Source organism: Muntiacus reevesi, chromosome 2 (genome assembly GCF_963930625.1).
Source record: "Muntiacus reevesi chromosome 2, mMunRee1.1, whole genome shotgun sequence".
In the NCBI taxonomy this organism is placed as follows: Eukaryota; Metazoa; Chordata; class Mammalia; order Artiodactyla; family Cervidae; genus Muntiacus; species Muntiacus reevesi.
In genome coordinates this window covers 247,282,777-247,299,265 of record NC_089250.1, presented here as the reverse complement: position 1 = coordinate 247,299,265, position 16,489 = coordinate 247,282,777, and the positions used below count along the sequence as shown (strand labels likewise).

Genomic DNA, 16,489 nt, shown 5'->3' with positions numbered 1-16,489 from the left:
TCCGCCCGGCCCCGCCCAGACAGAGAACTAGTTGAGTAGAAGCGGCGCCGCGGCCGGGACCCGCCCGGAGGGAGCCAGTGGCGGAGCCATGGCGGGCGAGGAAGACCGCGGGGACGGGGAGCCTGTATCACTGGTGACCGTGCGGGTGCAGTACCTAGAGGACACCGACCCTTTCGCATGTGCCAACTTCCCGGAGCCGCGCAGGGCACCCACCTGCAGCCTGGACGGGGCGCTGCCCCTAGGCGCGCAGATACCCGCCCTGCACCGCCTGCTGGGGGCGCCGCTCAAGGTGAGGGGAGCCGGAGAGAGACTAGGGGCGACTGTTGGTTCAGGGTCGGCTCCATGAAAGCTTTTGGGAGCCTCTCGAGGAGAGGCTGAAGCAAGCGGGTGCGCTCCTCGGGGAAAGATTTGGGCTGGGCACCCAAGGTCCCACGTTGCCCGGCTGGTGGGAAACGCATTTCGAGTTGAGGGAAACAGAAGAAGGGAGATGAAAGCTTGTACTCTGCGGCACCCAGGCTGCCCTTCGAAATGAGGCCCACCTGGGGAAGCGCTCGGGGTCCGCTCCCTGCCCGCCTGCTGTGCATGGGGGGTAGCCTGGGTTTGGTTGGTAGCGGTCCTAGAAGACGCAACTGAGGATGGACCAGCTTTCACCTGCTTTAGGTGAGGTGGGGGCGGGACCACGAGGAGGGGCGGGCCCGGGGCGGGCCACTGGAGGTGTCTTGAGGCAGGATTGGGTCCTGCCGGATTGAGTGTTGTCCGTGGCGGGGGAGGCCCCACTAGGGAGTGCCGGCGGAGGTGAGACCACGGGGTGAGGGGAGTTCCCTGGAAGCGGCCTGGTCCGGGACATCCTGAGCGCGGGAGGCTGCACTGGTGGAAAAGCCCTTTAAATCACCGCCCCCACCATCTCCGCAGCCGCCGCCGGCCGGGGGCTGGAAGGGAAGGAGAGATGCGGGCTAATTTTAAACCGTCGGCCTGCCCTAGTTTGCCTGCACCCCAGAGCCTACTCGTGCATGGTGCCGGGAGAGGCCGTTTTGCAGATGGCCCGCGCTACCTCCCCTCCTGCTCGCCGCGCTCAGCCCCCCGCAGGCGGCCCTTTCCGGCGCATTCGGTTTCCGGGCCAGGACTCTGGAAGGCACACCACCACCTCCCGGGGTGCCTCGCCATCCGGTCGGCACCAGGTGGTGAAGTGAGAGTTAGTGGAAGTGTCCTCCCTTGCTCCCAGGCTTAGCTGGGCGCCGAGTTGCGCAAACTTGCCCCCTGGGCCTGGGGTCTCCCCTGGAATGTGCCCCAGGCGCCAGGCCCCCAGCCTGCATTCCTAGCGCTGCGGGCCTGCCCCGCCTCCGAGCGCGGGCGGGAGAAGCGCTGAGACTCAGCCTGGGGAGTGGCGCGTGTCTGAGCAGAGCTCAGGCTTCAAGGACAAGGATTGAATATAGCAGCGCATTGCCCTCTCCAGACTTTTGATGTGACCCCTCCTTGTTCTGCCCTGTTCAAAGGAACACACCGAAGTGGACCTAAAAGAAACACCTCCAGCCAGAAGCCACCTCCCATTCAGATTGGGCGCTGGGGAGAGAGGTGTGCTGAACTGAGGCCAGGTTCCTGCCTTCAGACTCCTGGAACTCCTAGTACTGAAATAAGCCTGGAGCATGACAGGGAACATAGTATTCCTCCCATCCCCCGCCACTGGAGGACACAGCTTAGCCCTAACACCCCTTCTCCATTTAGGGGCAAGTTTGGAGAATTACCCCTTACCTCTCCCTGTCATTTAGAGACCCATCACCACCAGCCCCTCACCAGGTGCTCTGCCCTCTGTTCTCTGCTCCCTAGCTGAGAACTGGGATTAATATGGGGTGTGTGTGTGTGTGTGTGTGTGTGTGTGTGTGTGCACGCGCGCGCACTTGTGTCCAGCTCTTTTCGACCCCTTGGATTGTAGCCTGCCAGGCTCCTCTGTCCATGGCATTTTCTAGGCAGGAATACTGGTGCAGGTTGCCATTTTCCTACTCTAGGGGATCTTCCTGACCCAGGGATCAAACCCTCATCTCTTGTGTATCCTGCATTGGCAGGTGGATCCTTTTACCACTGCTCCACCTGGGAAGAAAGCACCAGGATAATTTGTTAAGTAACCCCCACCTCAGTCCTTTCTGATCTCCCCACTTTCATGATTACCCCCTGAGGACTGCCATGTCCCCCACAGGCAGGATGGGGGGCCCGGACACTGGGTTACCACTGTGCCTGGAGCCAGGACTCCCTGGGGCTGGCATCTCTGCCAGGAATGGTCAGATGCACTGTGATGTGCATATCCCAAATATAAACTGTGACCACAGCCCCAGAATAGAAGGCCAGAGGAAGAAGGGCTGAGAATAGGGTAGGGGCAGGGACATCAGAGAGCAGGGCTCCTCCTTGTAGGAAATGTCAACAACTGGTCCCTCCCCTAGTCCTGGAAGTGGTGCCCCAGGGGCATAGACATGACTCAGGCCTGCTTCCACAGCTCTCTAGAGGGGAGAGGTGGCCCCCAAACCCAGGCCTCCCCATCCCAGGCTGTAGAGCAAAAATAAGAGGCTCACTGCTTCATCCTCTGCACAGTTGTCCAGTAGGAGAACAGTTCACAGCCAAGCGACCTCTGCTCCCATCCCCCCAACTCTGGGCACTGACCCCCTTCAACCCTGCAGACCCTGCCCCATCCCTGGGAATGGACAGAGGCCCAACCCGCTTTCTCTCTGGGGCTCCACCCCACACACCCCATTGGGCAGTTGCTAGCCTATAGAGTTCCCCCTGAGGGCTTCCTTTTTAAATGTTCAGAGTTTTCAGGTCTGAGAAGGCCTTGCTCATTTCCTCCCAGTCTAGGAGGAAGCTCCTGGCCACAGCCTCTGACTCATCTCCTGGCCCTAGGGAGGTGGAGGATGGGTGTGTGTCCAGGCAGTGCCTTGGGTCATGTGTAGTGTCCCCAGGGGAACTCAGGGGATCTGTCTCCACTCTGTGCTGGAGCCCAGGGGACCCTGCCCCAGGGGAGAACCTAGCCCTCTGGCCCTGCCTCATCCTCTTTACCCAAAACTGCCCAGTCCCACCCTCCTTGCTACCCTTTGCCCTTCTGGGCCTGCCTCTGGAGCCCCTCGCTGATATCCCAAGGCCCTGCCACATCTGGGATGGCACAGACTTCCTTCCCCTGGGCTCCAGGTAGAGGGACCTGGGTACTGCTCTGACCCTGATGTGAAGGCCAAAGGGGCCCCCATTCCTAGCAGCAGAGATGGCCCTAGAAATCTGTTCATTCCCAGCAACTTTGTTTTCCCAGCTGTGGCAAACATTGCAGGGGAGTGGGTGTGGTACTTGTTTCCTGACCTTGCCCCTCCCTACTCCAGCCTCAGTTTACCCCTCAGGAGCAGCTGTGGCAAAGGGGCTAAAGTGTGAACCTGACCTACTGGGACAGGGACCCATGTGGGAGGGTCCCAGAGGATTTTAATAAGATGGGGTGCTCTGGTGATCAACTGAACCCTTTGGAGATCTCTTCGGGAGACTGTAGAATATTGTGATGTGAGCCTGAGTCATGGTCTCCCCCCAGCTTTCCCTGGGGCCAGCATGTCCAATTTGCTGTTCATTCTGGGCTGCAGCCTGGTAAGGGACCCATGAACTTGGTCCTGGCAGAAGTAGGCCTTGTTACCCCAGCAGGTATGATGTGTGCGTGTTCATTTGTGTTCCCTTGCCAGAACTGGGAGGACCAGTTTGGGGTATTTGCACAGTTCAAAAAGTTGAGGGGCATTCTCCAGCCCTTGACAACCCCGAAGGTCCCAGCCCTCATTCCACCTGCCCCCACCCCCACCCCCCACCGCCCCAGGGTTCCCTGGAGCACTTCCAAAGTCCATGAACCCAAGATCAGTTCAGGGAGCCCTGGTGCTATTCCTGATTGTGCAACCTGCGGCAAATTCACAGAATTTCTGAGCCTTGGTTTCCTCCCCTGTAGAAGGATTATCAGGAGAATCAAGGCACCAGGCAGCCCAGTATGTTGCACAGAGAAGACAAAACAAATGCAGGCTCCCACCCTCAAGGCCCATTCTTGTCATCTCATTCAGGAAGCCAAAGTTCAGTTGGAGACCCAAGATAAAAGGGAGGAAAGAAAATTACATGTCAGTATCACTGATGAACATAGATGCTAAAATCCTCAACAAAATGCTATCAAATAGAATCCAACAACACATTAAAAGGATTATGCATCACAATCAAGTGGGTTTTTCCCCAGGGATGCAATGATTCTTCACAAATCAATCATGTAATACACCATATTAACAAATTAAAATAGAAAGCATCAAAACACAGAACATTAGAACACAGGGTCTTAGGAAAGGAGAAGAAATGGATAGTTAAATTATTTCCTAAAACAAGAATCCTTCAGCATGTAATTCTTCACTTTTCTCCATCTTACTTGGCCCTGGCATTCTCACTCAAATATACTGTTATGAAAAATATTGGGGAGTAGACACCATGGTCCCCTAAGCTTGCCCTTGAATGTAAAACCACATGTGACAAGTTGGTTTGGGCTGCCAGAAAAGCCTGAGTCCAAGGAATGAAGAGAAAAATGGGCAAGACAGAGGTAGGAGATTAAGAGGTACAAGCTGCTATATGTAAAATAAGTTACAAAGGCTTCCTTAATGGCTCAGATGGTAAAGAATCTGCCTGTAATGCAGGAGACCTGGGTTTGATCCATGAGTCAGGAAGATCCCGTGGAGGAGGGCATGGCAACCCACTCTAGTATTCTTGCCTGGAGAATCCCATGGACTGAGGAGCTTGGCAGGCAACAGTCCATAGGGTCACAAAGTGTCAGACATAACTGAGTGACTGAGCATGCATGCTTGCATGCACAAGAATATATAGTACAGCACAGGGAAAATAGCTAATATTTTATAATAGCTTTAAATAAAATATAATCTTTTTTTTTTTTTGGCTGCACTACGCGCCTTATGGGATGACCAATGGTTGAACTGGGGACCTCAGTAGTGAAAGCTTGGAGTCCTAACCACTGGACCACCAGGGAATTCCCAAGTATAATCTTTACAAATTTTGGATTACTATGTTGTACACCTGAAACTTATACAATATTGTAAAATCAGTACCTCAATAAGAATAAGCAAATAAGTAGAGAAAAGTGAGCTGGAGCTGGGAGCCTCTACCCCAAGGCAAACATCAGAGAAGTGAGGAAGACAAGTGCCCCGGAGGCAGTCCGAGATATGGGCCTATGCTCACCCTGTGCTGACCCAAGCACTGTCAGCAGGGACCAGAGTTTGGGCTGCCTCCAGGCTGGCCCAGCCCCAGGGTGCGAGAAACAAGGCCCAGAGGGCTGGCGCTCAGAAGGGTGACCCCAGGAAGGGGCCAGGGCTGTGAGGGACAAGCAGCTCCCAGCTGGCAGGAAGTCTCTGCTCTTTGCAGCTTGCCTGACCCCGCCCCCCACTCCATCTCCCCAGGACAGACAGCTAGAAGGGGCGGGGGGCATCATCCTAGGGGCTCTGGACCTCCCCCCAAGAACTGGGGCCTAGGCAGGATAAGACAGGCGAAGTGGCTGGAAGAGCCATGGCTACCATCACAGAGAGAAAGGGGCTCATCTGAGGAGGCAGGGGGTGCTGGAGCATTCAGTCTTCAGGACCCTGCCCCAAAGGGACGTGGGCATCCCAGGGTTTCTGAAAGGAAAGGGTCATTCTCAGCTCACAGAATTAGAGCCTGGATGTGTGCCTGCAGGAGGGGAAGAGAGCTTTCTGTGGGTGTGCTCACCTGTGCACAGCCAGTAGCATGTGTATATGTGTGTGTGTATACACCCTGCCTTACCATATACTTGGGTGTGTGAGCTGCTACCAGGCATAATCTTCTCACCCCTCCAGTGTTTACCTTCACAGTCTCCTCTCAGCACCCGAGACGGCTATGCTTCTACATTTATTTGTGACCTTTTTCTGAGTCAAACCTGCCTACCTCCTCAACAGAGTTGGAAGACAGGGAAGGCAGAGGCACTAGCTTGTTCCCTGGTGTGTCCTGAGTACCTAAAACCAGCCAGGTTCATGAATATTTGAATGAATGAGCTCTTCTACATGTGTGTGATTTGGGGGATCTCTGAGTGGAAGGTTGTGGCTTTGGGGTCCCAGAGTCCTCCAGTCCAAAGTGGAAGGAGATGTGGCAGTGCCTGGCTGGGGGTGGAGTAGGGTGGCTGCTGAGTCACTGTGTGGGAAGAGGGATCAGGAGGAACGTGGGACTGCCCTCAGCTGAGCTGGCCCCAAACAAAGTACCTCAGCCGTGGGGCCTTGCCTCTCCATTGCAGGGCCCATTCCCAGTAGGCCCTGGAGAGGATGACTCTGCTCCCAGGGAGGGGACAGAGGCCAGGCCCGCCCAAGGCGCCCAGGGGAGGGCAGGCAGCCAAGCAGGAAGTGGGACAGAACAGGCTGGAGTGTTTGTCCTATGTCCCATGTCCCACGCAGGAACCCAGGGAGGGGGGGTGTCACCCAAGGGCCTTACAGGCTCAACTGCCAGGAAGGAGACGGGTCAGGCTCTCAGGCATGAGCAGGAATACTAAGCGGAGGCAGGACAGGGGCAGGAGCTGGACTCCCTTAACCCCACGGGACCGAGGGCAGCTGGAAGCCTTGGGCTGGGTCCAGAGAAGGGCAGGGCTGACAGAACAACAGGACACATGTTGAGGTTGACTTGCCCAGTAAGATGGAGACCAGAAGACGCCCTGCCTCTCCAGAGCTGGGCTTTCCCTGGGCCTCTCAAGTCAAGAGAACTTAGCTGAGCCCTGCACACTGGCATGGTGCTGTGGAGGAGGTGGCGAGTAGAGGCACAGTGCTGCCCTCAGACTCTCCGGAGTCACCTCACTAGGCTTCTCTACCAGCATTTCTCAAGGGGCCAAGCATCCTGCCTGGTGATGGTGGGAAGCCAGGCTCGGGTGGGTGGAAGGCATAGACAGTGAACTCATGGAAGGAGCATGTACTTTTTGTTACACTGCAGGTTCCAGGGACCCACTATAGGCTGACTGTGAAAGTGAAAGTGTTAGTCCCTCAGTCATGTCCAACTCTTCGCCACCCCGTAGACTATAGCCTACCAGGCTCCTCTGTCCATGGAATTCTCCAGGCAAGAATACTGTAGTGGGTTGCTATCTCCTTCTCCAGGGAATCTTCCCGACCTAGGAATCGAACCCAGATCTCCTGTATAGCAGGTGGATTCTTTATCGTCTGAGCCACCAGGGCAGCCCTCAGTAGGCTGACTGAGTTACACCCTAAAATCTGGTGCTTAATAGGCCTCTTGGAGGCCTCTGAGGTTTAGCTAGGACCGTGGGGACTGTCTGAGTCTTTGCATCGACTGAGCAACTGAACTGAACTGTGGGGACTGTAGCCCATTTGGGGACAGAGCAAAGACCCTCAGGCCTGGAGGGACTGGGAGCCCTTCTTCTCACTATCTTGACTTGGGGTGACACACATCCCTCCCCGAGCTGGGTTTGCACCTCCCAGCATTCTTTTTTTTTCTCCCAGCATTCTTAACACTTTCTCCTTGGACTTGAATGCTTGTGGCTGCAACTTATCACCCCACAGAGCTGTGAACTTCCTTGAAGGCAGGAACTTCCTCCTATCTTGTCTCCATCCTCCTTCCTCATTCACGTGCATTAGCTCAACAACCATTTAGGGAGCACTTGCTGTGCCCCAAGTGTGTGCTAGGCTCTGCAGATGTCGTACGGACAAGAAAGACATGGTGCCTGGACTCAGAGTACTCATGGTTAGCGGGGAGGGATCCTAGTGCCTAGGATGTGCTGATGCCATGTGGAAGGCCTCAGAGCAGGGTCCACACGAGGGCTGGAAGGGTTTGCATAGCAATGGCTAGAGGAGTCCAAGAAGGCTTTGCAAAAAGGCATTATCTGAGAATTCCCTGGTGGTTCAGTGGTTAGGACTCTGCATTTTTCACTGCTGAGAATGCGAGTTCAAACTCTGATCGGGGAACTAAGGTTCTGCAAGCTGCACGGGCACAGCCAAAAGAAAGCATTATCTAATCAGAAACCTGAAAAATTGGGTAGATGTGAGCCACAAGAAAGCTCTTTGCATGCGTTTTGCACAGAGTAGGCCCCAAGAGAATGACTGCTCAGGGAATGCGTGGCTGCAGTGCAGGCCTCTGTGCAGTGCAGGCCAGTACTCTGGGTGGGGAGGTAGGAGGTCATGGGCTCTCCATGAATACCCCTGCCACCTCTTCCCCAGCCCTGACAGCTGGTCCCTTTGCCCCCAGCTCGAGGACTGTGCCCTGCAAGTGTCTCCTTCTGGCTATTACCTGGACCCTGAACTGTCCCTGGAAGAGCAGCGGGAGATGTTGGAGGGCTTCTTTGAAGAGATCAGGTCAGAGCGGATGGGGACAGGAAGGCGAGGCTGACTCCCACCCTTGCCGCCATGCTGGAGGGGCTGGCTCATGGGTCAGCAGCCAAGACACCTGATCTCTAGCCAGGGCTGTGGGTCACCTCCCGCTGCCCAGGGGAACTGTGCCAGGGGAATCCCAAGGCCTGACCAGTGTTACCTGCCACCTGGGATGGGAGTGGGGGCTCACCCACATTCCTGAGATGCCTGCGTTTGCACAAACCCTCCTATCTGGACAACTCCTGGGCTCGGAGAAGCAGCTGGCGAGGAAGGAGCTGGGCCAGGGTTGGCATGCGGGAGGTCTTTGGTTGCCTTGGCATGGATGGAGGGACCCCAAGGAAAGGGCTGAGAACTGCTGACTGGGCTACTTGATTCCAGCAAAGGGCGGAAGCCTACTCTGATCCTGCGGACCCAGCTCTCCGTGAGGGTCAATGCCATCTTAGGTGAGTGTGTGAGGATATCAGCATATCCAGCAATTATACCCCCTCATACACCCCGCTTCCCAGTTGGCTCAGTTTCTTTCAGGCCTGTGCTGAACAGTGGACAGGACAGATGAGAGACAGGATGTGTTTCCCCTCCCATTCCTGTTCTGACCCCTTCTCCCAGGACCAGGGCAGCTGCTAGACTGTGATACATGTTGCCCAGAGTCAGGGAGTTGTGGTTGTGTCCCAGTAGAAGAGAGTGTCTGTGTCCCCTTGAGATTTCCATGCCCACCTACCCCTTGCAGAAAAGTTGTATGGCTCCAGTGGTCCTGAGCTCCGCCGCTCCCTCTTCTCACTGAAGCAGATCTTCCAGGTGAGGCTCAGAGGTGGGCTGGGGGTGGGCATCCAGACTGATCCCCACCCCCCTAAAATCCCCCTTGGTGCCCCCAGGAGGACAAGGACCTGGTGCCTGAATTTGTGCACTCTGAGGGGCTGAGTTGCCTGATCCGTGTGGGCGCTGCTGCTGACCACAACTACCAGAGCTACATCCTCCGAGGTCAGCCCCACCCCTCTCCCATGATTCCTGCCTTCAGTGACCCCTTGCTGACCTCTCTTGTGCCTGTGTCCCCAGCCCTGGGCCAGCTGATGCTGTTTGTGGATGGGATGCTGGGGGTGGTGGCCCACACTGAGACCGTGCAGTGGCTGTACACGCTGTGTGCCAGCCTGGTAAGTGGCTTCCACCCAGCCCCGCGCCCTTTCCCCACTGTCTCTCTCTGGCCCTTGGTTTCCTCAGCACAGTGGGCTGGAATGGAGTGGGTCTGTGGCCCCTCTAAACCTCAAAGGGAGTTCAACACCTGGTCCTAGAGATGGCTTTTTCTGATTAGACTGTCCTCTCTGGGTCCAGCACCCCCACCCCCCACCCCGAGCCCTTTCCCCTCCCCACCAGGAGCCAGCACAGGTCTGGCCCCAGCCCCACTCACATGTGGTGACCCCTCCCCCCAGTCCCGCTTGGTGGTGAAGACAGCCCTGAAACTGCTACTGGTGTTCGTGGAATACTCTGAGAGCAACGCACCGCTGTTCATCCGTGCAGTCAACTCTGTGGCCAGCACCACGGGTCAGAGACTGTCCCTCCCTCCTCCACCGCTGGGAACCCTCTCTCCTACTTGTTCCCACCTGACCTCTCTGCTTTCTCGGTGCAGGTGCTCCTCCGTGGGCCAATTTGGTGTCCATCCTGGAGGAGAAGAATGGCACTGACCCCGAGCTGCTGGTGTACAGTGTCACCCTCATCAACAAGGTGGGATGGGGGGGAGCCAGGGGGGAACCCAGGGCCATCCTGGGCCACTCAGTCTCTTGTTCTCTGATCCGCATCAGCTTCAGCCTTGCCCTCCCATCCCCACCCTCCAGACTCTGGCAGCTCTCCCAGACCAGGACTCCTTCTACGACGTGACGGATGCACTGGAGCAGCAGGGCATGGAAGCGCTGGTCCAGCGCCACTTGGGCACGGCGGGCACGGACGTCGACCTGCGAGCCCAGCTTGTACTCTACGAGGTGGGCTGGGCCATCAGGGCCGGAGAGGAGGGGAAGGAGGGGCTGAAGGGGAGGGAAGAGAGGAGGTGCCGTTATCCAGGGCCCCACCCCCATCGACTTGGGCCTCAGCCACTCCCTTCTGGGCCCAACTCTGCTAGAACGCCCTGCGTTTGGAGGATGGAGACCTCGAAGAAGCCGTCACAGGTGGGCGGCGCACCACCCGCCGAAAACCTTCCTCAGAGGAGGGCAAGAGGAGCCGCCGATCTCTAGAAGTGCGCTCCCCGGAGCCTGGGTAAGAACATGCTACCTCGGCCCCTGGGGAGGGGTGGATCAGCCAGGAGTAGCCCTGCCTCCTGACAGGCCACACCTCCAGCTCCACAGGCCCCGCCTCTCCGGCCGTCTCCACCACCGCCAGCCCGGTCCTGCCGACCAGCCCCACCTCCAGCCCCGTCGGCCCCGCCCCACCTCGAAGGCCCGCCTCCAGCCCCGTGGGCCCTGCCTCTGGCCTCCACAGCACCTTGAGCCTCTTTCCTACCATCTCCGTGGCGCCCTCATCCGACAGCTCCTGTGAGAGGAGCGTCTACAAGTAAGTAGGGAGATACAGGCTGTCGCGGGAGTCTTCTCTCCAACTGTCCCTCCTCTCTGCGCCCCTCCACGGGCCCTCCGCCTCCTCTGCCCGAACTTCTCTGCCAAACGCGTGCTTTCTCTTTCTTTCCAGACTTCACCAAACTGCTCCTGTTTGGTAAGTGACTGCTGGGGGGTGGGGTTCGGCTCTGACTGGACCTCGTTCTCCTGAGGCTTTTCTTCATCTCTTTCTGGCATTCCACCTGTATGGTCAATGTCATCTGTCTCTCTGCCCCCTTCTGTCTCAGTTTCTCTGTCACTGTCTGTGACTCTCTCGTTTCGCTGTCTTTGTCTTTTACGGCACCCTGTCCTGCGTCATGTCCGTCTCTCCTCTCCATTTCCAGTTTCCTCGCATCATGCCTCCCCCACTCCCTCCTATTCCCTTTGTGACTGGGAAGGGACCCCTGATATCACTGCCCAGCTCTGTGTGGGTATGAGCAACTGGGTGCTGTGGGGTGGAGCAAGCACCACAATTACCATTTCTTCCTCTCATCCCCGCCCCCCCACCCAGGGCCCCTGAGAGCCCACCTGTCCCCCAGGTCCCTACTGGGGAGGCCAGGCTGGAGTAAGTACAGAGGCCAGCCTGCCAGGCCTGCCATGTGCTCAGGGCTTCAGCATTGCTTCCCCCAGCGGGGGTTCCATGTGCCTGACGCAGCCAGAGCTGGGGGGCTGTCTCAGACTTATACCTCCTCAGATACCCAAGGACTAAGCACTGGAAAACTGTTCACTGGGGTCAGAGAGGTCCCTGTGCTTTAACCGTGGCACCTTAACAGCTTTGACCAGTGATGAGGATGTGAATTCCCAACCTGGAGTTGATTCTGGATCCTCAGTCCAGGATTAGTGCTGGGAGGAACCTAGAGTGCTACACAGTGAGGAGGTGGAGGAGCAACCTCTATCTAAGGGAAGGACAGAGATTGAGTGCCAGCAGGGCCAAAAGAGATGGGATCACCTTCATTATGTCTACATAAACTGAGCGCCTGTCATTTACCGGGCCCCTTTCTGGGCATCGGTCATGGCTCTTGGAAGCTGCCAGACCTGCCAAGGGAGGGACAGCCTGATGTGGCCATTGGGACAGCTAGCCCCTCCCCCTGCTCTAAGGGCCCTTGTCTAGAATCAGAACAGTGAGCATGAACAACAGCAAGATTGCAAGTTAGATGTCACGTAGAACTTTTCCCATTTGTTGACCTAGGAGTACTGGGTTGGTAGTGACCTCCCCAAATGTGGAAGACTGAATGGGGACTGGCCTTGGGCAGGTCCTGGTCTGCTCAGCGCATGGACTGTTCCCTGTGTGTCTGTGTGCCTGCAAATAGGGGCAGTGCCCAGGGGCCCAGCAAGGCATGCGCACCACCCTGGGCTGGGGTATGTCAGACACTCTCACTGACAAGTTCCTCCCCCCAGAGCCCGGTTCCTGGAGAATGTAGCAGCAGCAGAAACAGAAAAGCAGGCTGCGCTGGCCCAGGGCCGGGCAGAAACATTGGCCGGAGCCATGCCCGATGATGTGGACGGGCGCCCAGGTGAGTAGGTGGGTGGGCAGTATCCACCCACGTTGCCCTGTTGCTCTAGAGAAGACATGACACTAACAGCTGCTTCCCTTTGTCTAGACACCCGGGAATCACGGCGCTCTCAGGAACCCACCCCTGCACCCAGGACACCCCAGAGTGCTGCCCCCCGAATCCTGCTGCATGCCCAGCAGAGCCTTGAGCCAGAGCCCAAGGAGCCATTGGCCCCACCAAGCCCCAAAGCTGAGCCTGTGTGGGAGCTCCCTGCCCGTGTACCCAGGCTCTGCATTGGGGACCTGGACTTCTCAGATCTGGGGGAGGATGAAGACCAGGACATGCTGAACATGGAGTCTGTGGAGGTGGAGAAAGGGATCCCACCCCCACCGCCCCCACCACCCCTGCTCTATGGAAGCCTCCCACCTCCTCCGCCTCCACCTCCCCCACCCCTCAAAAGCCCCTTCCCACCAGCCCCACCCCCACCCCCTGCTGCCCCTCTTCCCCACTCGGCACTTGATGGCCCTGCCCTCCCCACCAAGAGGAAGACAGTAAAGCTCTTCTGGCGGGAGCTAAAGTTGGCTGGAGTCCATGGAGGCTCTGGCAGTCGCTTTGGGCCCAGCCCCACCCTATGGGCCTCACTAGAGCCTGTCTCAGTGGATACAGCCCGGCTAGAACACCTGTTTGAGTCCCGAGCCAAGGACGTTTTGCCTTCCAAGGTAAGCACACCCTCATCTGCAGGGTAACCCCAGGGGGGAGGGAAGGGAGCCAGAGCTCAAGGGTCTGAACTGCTGGGGAAACTGAGGCAAAGAAAGGAGGAGGAACTTGTCTGAGGTCCTTCAGTGAGGGTTTAGCCCATCCCTAACTAGCATCTAAGCCCATCCCAAGGCCTTGCACATCCCAGAGCCCTGGCTGTGGGGTAATTGCACCATTTGGGGCACTGAGAGTGGGGCCTTGGTGTGCCCTCTTAGGTTGTTGCCCCAGTTAGACTCTTTCCCAATCTTATACTGCCTTTCCCCCGATGTCAAAGAAAGCTGGTGAGGGCCGCCGTACAATGACCACAGTGCTGGACCCCAAGCGCAGCAATGCCATCAACATCGGCCTAACCACACTGCCGCCTGTGCACGTGATCAAGGCTGCCCTCCTCAACTTTGATGAGTTTGCCGTAAGCAAGGATGGCATCGAGGTAGGGATACACAGTGAGGGGTGTGGGGAGCTGGGCCCTCTCCTTTGGTTGGTGGCCACTTCCTGTCCCTCCAGTGGTGGGCATGGGCTTGGCATTTCTGCAGAGCAGTCCTCAGACTCTGGGCTGCCCCAGATGACCTAGGGAGGAGTCAAGGTCAATACCCAAGGCCTCAGGCCAGCACTGAGTGGCCTCTGTGGGGCGGTGGGTGCATTCTCAGAAGCTACTGACCATGATGCCCACGGAGGAGGAGCGGCAGAAGATTGAGGAGGCCCAGCTGGCCAATCCTGACATACCCTTGGGCCCAGCCGAGAATTTCCTGGTGACTCTCGCCTCCATCGGGGGCCTGGCGGCCCGCCTACAACTCTGGGCCTTCAAACTGGATTATGACAGCATGGAGCGGGTACCTGGGTCATGGGATGGGACAGGCAACGGGACAAGTGAGCATGATGACCGTGTAGTCTGAGTCCCTGATCTCTCCTACCAGGAAATTGCAGAGCCACTGTTCGACCTGAAAGTGGGCATGGAACAACTGGTGCAAAATGCCACCTTCCGCTGCATCCTGGCCACTCTGCTGGCTGTGGGCAACTTCCTCAACGGCTCCCAGGTGAGTTGAGAGCCTATGATGGTGGGGACTGGGACTCTGGAGCCAGCCAGGCCCAGGCCCAGGCTCAGACGGGGTCCTTTCAGAGCAGCGGCTTTGAGCTGAGCTACCTGGAGAAGGTGTCAGAAGTGAAGGACACGGTGCGCCGACAGTCACTGCTGCACCATCTCTGCTCCCTGGTGCTCCAGACCCGACCTGATTCCTCTGATCTCTACTCAGAAATTCCTGCCCTGACCCGCTGTGCCAAGGTCAGCACCTGACAGAGGCTTGGCTAAGGCTGGTCATGACATGAGGGAGCACCGCTTCTCTCCCTCTCTCTGAGTGGGCTGCCGGGCCAGGGCTTGCTCAGACTCCAGGCTTGTGTGTGGGCTCTGTCTTCTGCCAGAAACACTCTTCTTTTGGCCTGGCTACACCTACTCAGTTTGGGGTCTGTTTAGCTGCCACTTATCCCAAGAAGGGGCTTCCCTGGTGGCTTGGATGCTAAAGAATTTGCCTGCAATGCAGGAGACCCAGGTTCAATCCCTGGGTTGGGAAGATCCCCTGGAGGAGGGAATAGCAACCTACTCCAGTATTCTTGCCTGGAGAATTCCATGGGCAGAGGAGGCTGGTGGGCTACACTCCATGGGGTCAAAAAGAGTTAGACATGACTGAGCAGCTAACACTTTCACTGTCCCAAGAAACCTCTGTTCCCTACTGTATCACATGGACTTGCTGGTCTCTTGCACTAGACTGTGAGCTTTTGGAGGGTGGGGGGTTGGATCTGCTGTTTGCTCAGGGCCCAGGCTGACCATCCCAGCACAGAGGCAGCCTCAGGCGGTGTCTTTCTGTGGGGGGACTGCATGTTTACCCCCTGCTTTTCCAGGTGGACTTTGAGCAGCTGACTGAGAACCTGGGGCAGCTGGAGCGCAGGAGCCGGGCAGCTGAAGACAGCCTTCGGAGCCTGGCCAAGCACGAGCTGGCTCCAGCCCTGCGTGCCCGCCTCACCCACTTCCTGGCTCATTGTACCCGCCGTGTTGCCATGCTGAGGGTCGTGCACCGCCGTGTCTGCAACAGGTAGGGGCATTGCAGACAGAGGCGGGACCGCCACCACCATCCCTCAGATCCCAAACAGGACTCAGCCCTCCTCTCCATTCTACCCACCTAGATTCCACGCCTTCCTGCTGTACCTGGGGTACACGGCGGAGGCAGCCCGTGAGGTCCGCATCACGCAGTTCTGCCACACACTGCGGGAGTTCGCACTGGAGTATCGGACCTGCCGGGACAGGGTGCTGCAACAGCAGCAGAAGCGGGCCACGTACCGTGAGCGCAACAAGACCCGGGGACGTATGATCACCGAGGTGGGTGTGCCTTCCGGTATTGACTGCCACCCCTATGGTTTTCTTCTACTCCCCATTCACCCCCTTTCCCCTCTCCAGACAGAGAAGTTCTCGGGTGTGGCTGGGGAAACCCCCAGCAAGCCATCTGTCCCTGTGGCTGTGAGCAGTGGGCCGGAAGAAGGTGATGCTGATAGTCACGCCACCATGAAGAGTCTGCTGGCCAGCAAGCCTGAGGATGCCACACATGGCCGTCGCAGCAGAGGTGGGACCAGTAGCTGCTGGGGGCAGTGGGCTCTGGGGCCACTCTGGTCTGACCTTTTTATCTGGCTCCCACAGGCATGGTCCAGAGCAGCTCCCCAGTCATGCCTACAGCAGTGGGGCCCTCCACTGTACCCCCAGAAGAATCTCCAGGATCCAGTTTACCCAGTGACACTTCAGATGAGATCATGGACCTGCTGGTGCAGTCAGTGACCAAGAGCAGCCCCCGTGCCTTAGCTGCTAGGGAACGCAAGCGTTCCCGTGGCAACCGCAAGTCTTGTGAGTATTCCCCACATGCCCACTGCCCACCTTAACCCCATCAAGCCCCACCAACCCTGCTCTGTCTTGCAGTGAGGCGGACGCTGAAGAGCGGGCTTGGAGAGGACCTGGTACAGGCACTTGGACTGAGCAAGGGTCCTGGCCTGGAAGTGTGAAGGTGCTGCCTCCAGGACACCTATCTGGGCCCCAGCCTGCAGTGCAGGAGACTACAGTGAGGAGGCACCAGAGCAGAATTCTGGGCCTCTTCTCAACTCAAGGGCCACTCTGTGCCCGTGGCCAGTGCCGTGAGCAGTATTAGCTGTGTGTGCCTGTGTGGGTGTGCGTGTGCATGTGTGAGCTCCCTGGATGCATGGAGCATAATAAAGTTTTCCTAGCCAGTCAAGAGCCTTTTTCTTCCTTCAGGGTACCCACCACGCTGGCCCGTAG

The 16,489-nt window shown here is 57.5% G+C and overlaps 1 protein-coding gene across 3 annotated transcripts; it reads left to right on the top strand.

Annotated features, from left to right (window-relative positions):
• Window positions 1-17: 17 nt before the first annotated feature.
• Window positions 18-16,445, top strand: FHOD1 (formin homology 2 domain containing 1). Of its 3 annotated transcripts, XM_065925519.1 has the most exons (24): window positions 19-289; window positions 8,236-8,342; window positions 8,736-8,800; window positions 9,085-9,152; window positions 9,230-9,335; window positions 9,411-9,505; window positions 9,782-9,893; window positions 9,979-10,073; window positions 10,184-10,327; window positions 10,465-10,598; window positions 10,680-10,892; window positions 11,025-11,048; window positions 11,442-11,495; window positions 12,329-12,444; window positions 12,532-13,142; window positions 13,454-13,609; window positions 13,827-14,009; window positions 14,094-14,213; window positions 14,297-14,458; window positions 15,073-15,263; window positions 15,355-15,547; window positions 15,626-15,788; window positions 15,863-16,063; window positions 16,136-16,445. In XM_065925519.1, exons 1-24 carry the CDS (start codon window positions 89-91, stop codon window positions 16,216-16,218), a joined length of 3,597 nt encoding a protein of 1,198 aa, XP_065781591.1. In that variant the 5' UTR covers window positions 19-88; the 3' UTR covers window positions 16,219-16,445. The 3 variants fall into 3 exon arrangements, with proteins under 3 accessions (XP_065781594.1, XP_065781591.1, XP_065781592.1); XM_065925522.1 differs by lacking the exon at window positions 13,827-14,009 and having other exon boundaries at window positions 18-289; XM_065925520.1 differs by lacking the exons at window positions 11,025-11,048; window positions 11,442-11,495.
• The last annotated feature ends 44 nt before the right edge of the window (window positions 16,446-16,489 follow it).